At 14.2% G+C, this 12,316-nt stretch overlaps 2 protein-coding genes across 2 annotated transcripts, besides 15 other annotated features; one reads left to right on the plus strand and one right to left on the minus strand. All coding sequences in view use genetic code 6, as the record gives it.

Annotated features, from left to right (window-relative positions):
* Positions 1-564, plus strand: IMG5_196180 (hypothetical protein; the record flags this gene model as incomplete). The annotated part of the gene is made up of 1 exon (XM_004024296.1): positions 1-564. One exon carries the CDS (start codon positions 1-3, stop codon positions 562-564), a length of 564 nt encoding a protein of 187 aa, XP_004024345.1.
* Positions 565-665: 101 nt separating this feature from the next.
* Positions 666-695: a microsatellite.
* A 4,528-nt stretch (positions 696-5,223) lies between these two features.
* Positions 5,224-5,268: a microsatellite.
* Positions 5,269-5,323: 55 nt separating this feature from the next.
* Positions 5,324-5,356: a microsatellite.
* An 815-nt stretch (positions 5,357-6,171) lies between these two features.
* Positions 6,172-6,206: a microsatellite.
* Positions 6,207-7,696: 1,490 nt separating this feature from the next.
* Positions 7,697-7,756: a microsatellite.
* A 108-nt stretch (positions 7,757-7,864) lies between these two features.
* Positions 7,865-7,903: a microsatellite.
* Positions 7,904-7,959: 56 nt separating this feature from the next.
* Positions 7,960-7,996: a microsatellite.
* A 344-nt stretch (positions 7,997-8,340) lies between these two features.
* Positions 8,341-8,406: a microsatellite.
* Positions 8,344-8,414: a microsatellite.
* Positions 8,354-8,414: a microsatellite.
* Positions 8,415-9,121: 707 nt separating this feature from the next.
* Positions 9,122-9,164: a microsatellite.
* A 197-nt stretch (positions 9,165-9,361) lies between these two features.
* Positions 9,362-10,811, minus strand: IMG5_196190 (hypothetical protein; the record flags this gene model as incomplete). The annotated part of the gene is made up of 4 exons (XM_004024297.1): positions 9,362-9,796; positions 9,844-9,933; positions 10,007-10,231; positions 10,284-10,811. 4 exons carry the CDS (start codon positions 10,809-10,811, stop codon positions 9,362-9,364), a joined length of 1,278 nt encoding a protein of 425 aa, XP_004024346.1.
* Positions 10,357-10,381: a microsatellite.
* A 355-nt stretch (positions 10,812-11,166) lies between the features above and the next one.
* Positions 11,167-11,206: a microsatellite.
* A 460-nt stretch (positions 11,207-11,666) lies between these two features.
* Positions 11,667-11,720: a microsatellite.
* A 276-nt stretch (positions 11,721-11,996) lies between these two features.
* Positions 11,997-12,026: a microsatellite.
* The last annotated feature ends 290 nt before the right edge of the window (positions 12,027-12,316 follow it).

Here is a 12,316-nt window from a genome sequence, read left to right on the forward strand (position 1 = left end):
ATGACTTAACATTTATGCAAAACTCCATAAGTTAATATTATAGGCAAAATAAAAGGAGCATACAATTTTGAGTATTAAACTGCATATGTTAAATACAGTTTCAAAGTTGGAGAAAATTGGACATTAGTTTCTGGAATACATGAAGGAGATACATTTTAATCAACATCATCTCATAATAAATATATTCCATTAGATCATCCTTTTGATTTAAACTATGCAAGCAAATCATTAAGAGGATGGCCTAAACTATTTATAGAAGTATGGTTAATTGATAGTTATGGAAGAAATAGTTTAGGAGGATACGGAATTATAGGTTTACCTATGGCTTCTGGATTTTATAAATTAGATATTCCATGTTGGCGTCCAAAATCGACTTTTTCTGATTATATTATAGGCGCACATCCAGAACTTATACATAGAGATATACTTATTGCGAGTGACTCTAGGTTCAATTTTAAAACAGAAAGTACAGGAAATATATAAGTGGAAATAGATATTTTAAATAAAGATTTTGGATTACATGGAGTTTAATTATAAGATAAAGAAATTGATGATATGGAATGAAAAAATTAAGATTTATTTGTAAAAATAATAATAATTAAGAATATATATGTTATTAAATATATTTATTTTAAATAAATAATTTTTTATTTTTTATTTTTTATAAAAAAAAAAAAAAAACAAAAAAAAACAAAGTTAATATATTAAAATTAATTAATATTTTTTTTTTTTTATTATATTAAATTATTTTTAATAAAGAATTCTTTATTTTATTAAGAAATTTACATTTTTGTTAATCCATTTTCATTTATTTTGAATATTTGATATTCTATAATTTAAACTGAAATATTTTTTTTTAGAAGAAGTATGCTAATCTTCATAAATATTTTCAGCTATTATTTCAAGTTGTGATTGATATTTATTGATTTTTTTATATGAGTTTAATTAAATTTATTTATTTTCAAAAAATTCTTCTTGTATATTATTTTTTTATTAATTATTATTTTATAATCTTTAAAAAAAATCTTCTTTTTAATTATTATTGTTTTTTTTTACAGGAGATAGTTCTAAATTATCATCAATTTTGATACATTAATTCTATTTAATATTCTTTTCATTTTATTAGTATTCGAATTGTTGATTTGATTTTAAAATTTTCTATTAAATTAAATCTTCGTCAAATTAATTTTATTCAATTATTAATTCATCTTTACTTGATTCCTAAAATAGCATATTTTCCTAATTTTTACTTTTTTCATATTAAAAATTTTGTTTTTCTTGAAGTTCATTTAAATAATTATTATTTAAGGAAATATTTGAATTATTATTTTAATTTTTTTTTTGGAATAAATCTAAATATAACAAGTGTTCTTCATTTTTTGTTTTTATTGATTTTTATGAAATTTTTTAAATAGAAGCCAATTATTATTTAATATTTAAATTTATCAATTACTAATGTTAAATTTTTAAACAATTTTATGAAATATTATTTTATTATGTTTTACTTTTAAATATTTTATTCGTCTTTACTTATTTTTGTATAGAATTTGCCAAATTTAACCGTATATTCGAAAAATTATTAAAATCTACATTTTCTTTTGTTTAATAGTAATTGTTTGATTATAATTTAGCTTTTTAATAATTTTATTACTAATATTATACAAATTGTGGATAATTATTATTTAAAATTTATTTTTATTAAATAACTTCTTTTTATTAGTGATAACTTTAGCTCTTAAAAACTACTTAAGAACTATATATATTCTTTTGATTATTTTTAGGCGAAGAATAATCTAAAGTAGATTGTTTTTGGAAACTTTAACTTTTTTAAAGTTTATTTTAATTAATTGGTATTTATTAATTAAATATTGGAATATTAAATATATCATCATTTAATTTTTTATTCATGAAGTTTTGAGATTTCGAATGTTAAAAATATCTGAAAATTACTTTTTTATAAATATTTATTTTTTCTTTTTCAAAAAAAAAATACATCTAAATTCTTTTTGAGACCCTAGACCACTTTGTTTTATTGTTTATATGTTGTTTTGATTGTAAATGCCAAATTAAAATTAATTCATTTATTTATTATATAGAATGCCTTCGCCACAATAATCCCCTTTTAATAGATTTCCGTCATAAAAATCTCCATTTTAATAATTCTTTATTCCTAGCCCACTTAATAATCCATTTTTATATAATCCACAATCTAATTTATTATTAGAGTAATGAAATAATCCTAAACCATTCGGAATATTATCAATAGTAACTCCAATATAAAAGCAATTATCAGAAAAAATATTTTTTTAAAATTGAATTAATTAATTTTTGTTGTGTTTTTATATTAATTTAAGAATTAAGTTTTCATAATTAATTAATTTTATTTCTTTATTTAAAAAATAATAATAAAAAAAAAAATATTTTCATAATTAAGTATACCTTTCTAATTTTAAAAATCAATATTTTTAACAAATATTCCATTCCTATATTCACTATAAATCAAATTCTATTCATTATTTATTTATTTAATACATTATCCATGTAGCTTTCCTTTTCTCCAATATCCAATATATTTTGTATTATTAGATAAAAATAAACAGCATTTTCCTTAACATTTATTTTTTTCGAAATTTCCTGCTAAATATCCTCCTTAATTAAAATAAATTATTCCTTGTCCGCATATATAGTCATCTTTAAACTCTCCTATTTTAATATTAATATCAAAAACATACAATTTATTTTTATTATATTTTATAATACCTATATAAAAATTTCCATTATCCCATAAAAATATCCCGAAAATCTCTTTTTTTTTTGTTATTGGATTAAAATAACCTTGATACATTCCATTTTAATATTCAAAGTATTTTATTTCTAAATTCATATAAATTTAATTCTCTTACTTTTATTTAAAAAAATAAAATATTTTATATAAATTAGCTTTTAAAATTTAAAATTTTATAAAATAATAATGAAAAAAAAAAAATATCTAAAGTTTTTATACTTTTATAATATTTATATCAAAGTTTTTTCATTGAAAAATTTAAAGAAATAAATATCAAAATTTAATAAGATTCCATTTTTATTTAAATATGTAATTTTTATATTTTTCAAAGATTATAATTGAATATAATATTTATACTTTTCAAATATTAATAGTTTAATACTATTTTAAAAATAGTAATTTTTATAAAAAATAGACAAAATATAGAAACTATAAGATTAAAAGACAGAATATGCTTTAACATGATTAAAAAATTAAAAATCAAACAATTAATTGAAATGAAAATAAAATTAAAGTTATAATGTTAATAAACAAAAAGTAATTTTAAACATTTTCTAATTTAAAAAAGAATAAAAAAATAATAATTTTTATTTTAGAGATAAATAAGTATGATATTAATTAAATAAGAAATAAAGTATTTGTCTTAGTTATAATAATATAATTAATTATTATTCTTTTATAGGATTATTAATTGCAATAATATAAAACTATAATATACTAAAATGAGAAATAAATAGAAAATAAATAAAGAATAAAGTTTTTTTTAGTATATTAAATATAAAAATAAATTTAAATATTATATAGATTGGATATTTTAATAAATCTAATTAGCAAAACTAAGATAAAAATATTTTGAAAGATAAAAATAAATAAAAAAATAATATATGATGATTTTACTAAGATTAAATAAAAAATAATTATGATTTTTCTATTCTTTTTTTTTAAAAAAATAATGCAATAAATGAATAAATTAATGTTAAATAATTAAGTAAAAATTATATTAAACGTCTAATAATGTGAAAATTAAAACTATTCAAGTATTTTTAATTTAAACTGAAAATTTAATATTAAAAATAAATACTAAGTAAAAACTCTATATACTATACTTAAAATGAAAAAGATAAAAATTATTAAAAAATATTAATAAGTTAATAAAATATATTTTTATTTTATTTATTAGAAAAATATAACAATAATTGATAATTTTAAGTTTTTATAATTATTTTTATTAATTAATTTCATTTAAAATTTATATTACATTTATTAAATATCATTTTTTTTATTGATTTTCAATTATTTAAAAATTAGTTTCTAAATATTAACCTATTAAACATTATAAATAATTAGCTTCTTTTCCTGCATTATTTTTCAATTTGATTTCTTGAATAAAACCAACATTAATTTCTCCAAATATTTTACTTGCAAAATTAAGATTAAACAAATTTCTAACAAATTATCTTATATTACTGTTAATTTTTTCAAAACGTTTATTATTATAATCTTCTTTAAAATATTATTTAATTTTTTTCATTTCAAGTTCTGATTCAAAGTTAATATAAGCCCTAATATTAGGAAGAAAATAATTTTTAAAGAAATTAATCTAAATTAATCTCCAATAATTCTTAATTTAAAATATTTTTCGTAATTTACTGTTAAAATTAATTCTTAAGACTAATTAAAATTTCATCTTAATTCGAAAGCTTAATAGTATTATCTATAGTAAAAACTCTTGTAAAAGAGAATTCCATGAATAAATATGTAAATGATTTTCTATATTTAATTCTAGCCTATGAATATTTTTCATTTTAAGCTAAGTTTAGATATTTGTTTATTTGATTTTGATCATTTATAATTATTTCTTCTCGAGCACTTATTCGATATACTCTTTCTTAAAATTGAATATCTAAATTGTTCTTTTTATTTCTGTCTTTATAATCTAAGACTATTTTATCAGCATTTTGATGTATTTTTAATCTATATCCGTCTTAAAAATTATAATCTATCGTTATTTCACATGTCGTCTATTTTAATGTATCTAAATTAAGAATTTAATCATTTAGAACGTGTTAATTAAACTTAGTTTTTTTATCTTTTTCATCTATTAAACACTTAAAAAACTTAGTTTAGTTTAAAAAATCTCTTATTTAACATGTACTTTGAAATTTATAAATATCCTGAAATTAATTAACTATTTAGATTTAGTTTAATGATAATTATCTTATAGTATCTAGTTTAATAAAGTCTTTTTCTCGTTAGTTTACATTTGTGCTTTTTAATACTAGTAATCCGATTTTGCCTTCGATTTCAATATCAATGTTTTTTGTTAATACTATTTCAATTTATTTAAATATAAAATTTTAAATGTTTTAAAGGGGAGCAGATTGCATTTGAAAATCGAAATTCGGATCTATTGGAAATAATTGTTTTCTTAAAGAAACTTATTACATTTTTTTTTTTTTTTATTAATGTTTTTTTTTTTTTTAAAAAAAAAAAGAAATTTTAATTAAAGATAAAATATAGAAAATAAATATATTTATAAATTATTTTAAAAAATAATTATTTTAAATAAATTAAAAGATATATTATTAAATATATCATTTTTATTAAATATGAATATTTTATTTTAAAAAGTTAATTCTTATAATGAACAAATATAAAATTTAAAAACTTCTATAAATTCTAAAGTTAAGCCGTATTTTTTATATAAAATAGTAAAAATATGAAATATTTTTTAATTAAAAAAAAATAACTTAAATAAGAATTAATATCTAAAATAGTAATCATATTTTAGGGAATCAAATAAAACTATTTAATTATTAAAGCAAAAGTAAATAATATTTTATTTTATTTTCTATTAAATATTTTGATTACTTTTTATTAAGTTATAGACGATTAGAATGCATATTAATTAAAAAAGAAAATTATATCAACCAAAATACCTAGGAATTGTAAAATAACCATGTATTTATATACTAATTTTATATAATACTAAACATATTGAATTAATTAGAATTGATTAAAAAAATATAAAACTTCAAAATGTAAACTATTCAATAATATTTAATTTATCAAATATATTTCAATTTGAAATAAAAACACTTGAATAAATATAATTTTTGAAAATACCTATTATTTTTTAAAAAGAAAAAGTTACTTAATTTTTAAAAAAATAAATAAATAAATAATAAAATTACGTTAAAAAAAGATTGATATCATCAAATAAGAAATATACAAATTAAATTAATAATTATTAAAATTATTCTAGAATCAAAATTCGATAAAAGACTTTGATTAATACTAATTTATATTTATAGATTATTTAATTAAATAAAAGTTTAGCGAAAATATTATATAAAATATAGCTAATTAAGTAATAAATATAATTAATTATTAATTATTTATTTTATTATTAAATTTATTTAGTCTTATAACCTACAAAAGAAACTATTTATAAATTTTAAAGGTCTTTAATAATTATAAGTATTTGAAAATGGTTTAAATATAATGAGACTATAAATTAATTTTTTATTGGAATAAATATTTAATAAAAGATTATTTACAATTAACTTTGAATATAATTATTTTAATGTAAATGAATATAATTATTTTGTTAGCATATATAATCAAAATCGTTTAAACTATATAAATTATCCTAATAAGTTTGATTGTATTGATGTTTTTACAGATTTTAATTTAGACTAAAATTATTTATAGAAAATTTAAAGGTTATTCCAAATTGAAAATAATGATTCTATTTGTTTAGTCTAATGGAGTACTAGTGGTAATATTTTAAATGATGTATATGAAAACTATGAAAAATTTTAAATTAAAAATTTAAATAATTTATATGCTTTAAACACTGATTTTTTTTTTAAGAAATTTAAGAAAATTTAATTAACTAATTTTTTATATAATTTTTAATCAATCTAAAATTAAAAAATGATGAAAGTGGATATTAAAATTAAATAGAATTGTTTATAAAATTAAGAACTAATACATTAACAATATAAAGGTTTGAATAGAAGTCAGGAATTCCTTCTTAAATTAATGAGTTATTTATTTTTCTTATGTAATAAAACATTCAATTTAGTTGTGTTATACTTTTAGAATATTCTCAAAATGGTATATATATATATTTATTTTTAATTTGATAATTTATATAAACTTAAAATATATAATAAAGAATTTAAAAAGGATCACATGTATTTAATTCCATATATTTAAAATAATAGAATGATTTATTAAATACATATTTCATTTTAAAACATAAATTTTATTTTAGATAATAATGAATAAAATAGTTTAGTAATATTTAAAATTAAAAATTTATATTACTTGTTCATAGTTTTTTTATTTTATTTTTTAAAAAACTCATGAAAAAAAAAAAAAAGGAATATTAATTTTTTTTTTTTGATTGAGTTTTTAAAATAAATTAAATAGAAAAAAAAAATAATATGAACAAGTAATATTTTACTTATAAATTTCTTATATGAATATTTTTTATAATAGGAAAAAATTTTATTTGATTTTTAAAATCATAAATAAAATAAACTGTTTGAAAGCTTTTTAAAATAAAAATGCCTTGAAGTTCTAATAAGATAAGCAATATATTAAACAAATTACTTTAGCATTTAAAAAGTTGAAAAAGTAAACAATATTAGTTTTGTTATATTTATAGATACAAAATAAGACTTCAAATAAAAATAATTTAATTTTAAAATGCAGCTTTTAGTTAATTCTGAAAATTTTCTAGATATTAGTGCTTAAAATATATAAATTGAAAATAGTAATTAAGAAAGTTTCAAATTTCATTTAAATGATTTTCGAATAAGTAAAATATTTTATATTAAAAAATTTTTAAAAGTATAAAAAAAAAATTATTATTAAAAAAGAAACAAGATATATAATGACTAATTAATAAACTCCTTTTTAAATAATATTTTAATTAATAAAGCCATTTTTAAATTATATATAAAATAATTATTATATATCTATAAATTGTGACTCTACTTATTATTAACATGAATTGAAAAAAACATTTAGTGTAATAAATGATAATAGTTTAAGTTAATTTATTAATAATAAATAAATTTAGTAATAATTTTAATAATAATTTTATATCAAATTAAGTTAATAAAATTGAATATATTGATATATAAATATTTATTTTTGTTTAAAATAAATATAAAAAAATATAAAAAAAATAAAAAATAAAAATATATATATACATATATAAATATAATTAAATTATTTTCATTATTATTAATTTTAAATCAAGTTTTTTGATTTATAATATATATTTCTTATTTACCAAAAATAAATAATAAAAATTAAATAAAATAAAGCATTATAATATTTTTTTTTTCGTTTCATAAAATTAATTTATTATTTCAATATAAAAATATACTTCATACTTATCTTTGTTTGATTTTAAATTTACATCGTATAAATTATGAAGGCATAATATAAATTTTAATAATTATACTTTATAATGAAAAAAGAACTATAATTATTATTAAAAAAAATATATAAATAAATTCTATTAAATGATAAATTATAATATATATTTATATATATATATTTAAATATATATATAAATATATAAATATATATATATATATTTAAATATTTTCTTTTAATATAAAATTAATTTTTTTTTCAAATAAATTATATCATTTTTATTTTTATATTTTTTTTATTAAATCTTTATAAAAAAAAATTAAATATAAAATATAATTTTAATTATTTATTATTGGAATGTTTTTTAGTTTTTGAGATATTTAAATTATATATAATTTTATTTTAATAAAATATTTATTATAATATTAATATGCCGATGCATATATTAAAATCTCTAAAAATAAAAAAATTATTTGTAAAATAAAATAAAATGAATATTATATCTTTATTACATATATTTTTTATAATTTTTTAGAAAAATAATATTTTAAATATAAAACATTTTTGTATCTTATTTTTATTTTTGTAATAATTATAGTTCTTTAATTAAATTAATATATAATTATTTATTTTGTATTATTTAAACTACTTTTTTCCTCCTTATAAAATATAAAATAAAATATATTCTGGAACTATAAAACAAAATATTCATTATTATTAAATTTTGTATTAAGAATAAATTATCTAAAAATGAATAAAATATATTTAGAAATAATGGTTTATCAATAAATATTTCTGCATATATTTTATATTCTTAAAAAATATATATATTTAATAATCTTAAACATAAAATAAACAATATTCAGAAATGAATAAAGTTATTATTAATCCTGTAATATTAATATAATACATATATTTATTAAAAAATAATTTAAATTTATATAATATTTAATTGCTTTATAATAAATATAATTACTTTTATTAAAAAAATAATAAATTAAAATATTTTAACTTTTTTATTAAATTTTGTTTTAATTTCTTTATTAATGAATTAATAAAATATTAATTAATATATAACATATATTAGTTAGAAAAAAAATTATAATATAATTAATCACTTTATAAAGAAAAGAAAAAAAAAAAAAAATTCTACAAATTTATTAACAATATATTTATTCATGAATATTTAAAAGTTAAATCAGTATATTACCACACTTAGCTTAAATATAAAAGCCTAACCATTAAAAAATCTCTCAACATAGTCACTGAAGCATCAATTATATTCAAATGGGAACCGTCTACATCTTTCCAATTTACAGGAACTTCAACAATAGGAACTTTATAATAGTTAGCAATCATAAAAAGTTCAACATCAAAAGCCCATCTTTCCAAATGTTAAGTTTAAAATATTTTTAGAGCAGTTTTTTAAGTAAATAGTTTAAATCCACATTATGTATCATTTAATTTAACTCCACATATTTATTACACTATAATTTTCGAAATCAAACTCAAGACTAATCTATACCATTTCCTTTCCAATTATGTATCTTAATACATATGACTTCTTGAACCTACAGATATTCCTAAATTATTGATTTCTATTTATTAAATCTTTTATTAAAAATAATAAAAATAAATATATTAATTTTTAAATTTACTTTATCATAAAGTTTTTAAAAATCGTCAATTTTAGTTGCCCCATCTGCGTCTGCAAAAAGTCTATATTTTCCTTTTGCTAAAAGTATTCCCTTTTTTTTTATTATATAGAAGTTAATATATTTATAAATTTTAATATTGTTTTCTTTTTTTGTTTTGTTTTACATATCTAACTGCCCCTCCTTTACCTATATTTTTCTTATAGCTAATTATTTTTAAGTTTATTTTTTTTCCTTAAAAATTAAAAAAACTCTTTACTATTTCAATACTATTTTGTTATATTTTCTAATGATTTTTTTTAATAAAATAATACGTTTTATCCTTTGAAGCGTCATCTACAACTATAATTTCATAATTTTTATTTTTTTAAGTATACTATTCTTCAAAATACTTTAGAAATAAAATTATATCTATTATTATTAGTAATTATTTTTTAGTTTACATTTATAGTCTAAGTAAGCATTTTTCCAATTCTATTTTATTCATTGTAGGCAGGTATTACTATTGATAAGTCATAATTTTAATTTTAATTTTAATTTTGGTATTCAATATATGATTATTCCTTTTCATTAAAAATAATTATTATGTCACTATAATTTTTAATTTCTTTTTAATATGTGTTTATATTTATTAATACTTATGGTTAGCATTTTTAATTTATTTTTTCCAAGCAAAATAAGGCTAAAATATGAATTTTAGTAATTAAATCTATATTTTAATAATAATATATCACATATTTAAATTTTTTTGAAAATTAAATATTTATATACAAAAAGTATTATTAATATAATGAACAAAATTATGAGTAAATCCATTTTTTATTATTTGCAGAAAAATTAATTTTTATTTAAAATTTATTTATTTATAAATCATTTAATCTAAAATAAATATTAATTATAATTTTTTAATAAATTTGGTTTTTTATAAAAAAAAAATGGATTATTTATTTATATAATAATATATAAATCATAAGTTTATATAAATTTCACCATTTCTAAAAGGATTTCTCTTTTTAAAAAAACTAAAAAAATATTTTGAAAGAATATATTTTAAGTTTAGATAATACAATTTTCATTCATTTATTTGTTTTTAAAACATAAAAACTAATCAAAAAAATAGAAGAGAGTTATTTAAATATTATTATTTTTTATTTTAAAATTTTGTGAGCTTTATGGAAAATTATTTTTATTATCATAGTGATAAAAAATATAAATGAATTTACTCCAAGAAATTTCAAAATATTCAATAAATAAGATGTTTAAAAGTAAATCTAAAATATGCATTAAAAAATAATATATAATTTAAATTTTTTCTTAATAAATAGTTAAAAATTAGTTTAAAACTACTAAAAATAATTTTATAACTTTACATATAAAAAAAAATGATATAAAAAAATTTACAAATCAAAAAAATTAATTTTAGAATAAAAAAAAAAATCATATAATAATAATAATTTCATAATAAAATAACATATATTTCTAAAATTGCAATATCAAAATTAATATATATGTGAAATCACAATAACAAAAATAATATATATATAATTTATAGAATTAAAAATTCGGTAGATATAATTTAGAAGTTATTTATTTTTCTCAAAATTTTATAAATGAGTATAAATTGTAATTTTGTTTAATCTTATATAGGATAACAAATTAAAATACTAAGATTTTATATTATTTTTATAATAAAATAATATATTTTATTTCTCTAATTTATCATAATAAATTTTTAGTAATTATTTATAATCTTTTACAATCTAAAATAATAAAAGTTTGTAAAAAATATTAGTATTTAATTTTTTGTTTGTTTAAAAAATAAGTTTATTATTTTAATTACAAAAAAAAATATAATTATTTATAATTTAAAACAATAAATAATATTAAGAATGTTATAAATTTTTACAATAAAATTCAATAAATTAATTTATAAGTGCAATAAATAAACTAATTATTAAATAAAAAGAATTTGTTTAATATACATTATAGTAAAATTAAAAAGTACTTATTATAATATTTTTTAACTGAAAATAAAAAAAAAAAATTAAATGAATATATAATAAAATTAATTATTAAAAGATATAATATAAATAGATAGATTTATTAATATTTATGTATCATTGAATATAATATTTGTATATTCTAAAAAAATAAAAATATATACATATATATATATATATATATATTTATTAAAAGAAATTATTAAATTTTTATTATTGTAATAAACTTTAATAATAATAATTAAATTTAAAAAAATTTAATTAAGTCATAACAACGAGCAGGCTGTATGATTTTTAAATAATTTATATTTTTTATGATAACTTTTAACAAAAAAAAATAATAATTGAATTTATTTGAAAAAAATAGTCGATTTATATATATAAAAAAATATTATTTTAAAATCCATATTTTAATTATTTATATTCAAAATATAATAATTCTAATTTACTTCGTTTAAGTATTTTTTTTTAAAATA

The sequence above is a fragment of the Ichthyophthirius multifiliis genome (genome assembly GCF_000220395.1).
Source record: "Ichthyophthirius multifiliis unplaced genomic scaffold scaff_1120509251399, whole genome shotgun sequence".
In the NCBI taxonomy this organism is placed as follows: Eukaryota; Ciliophora; class Oligohymenophorea; order Hymenostomatida; genus Ichthyophthirius; species Ichthyophthirius multifiliis.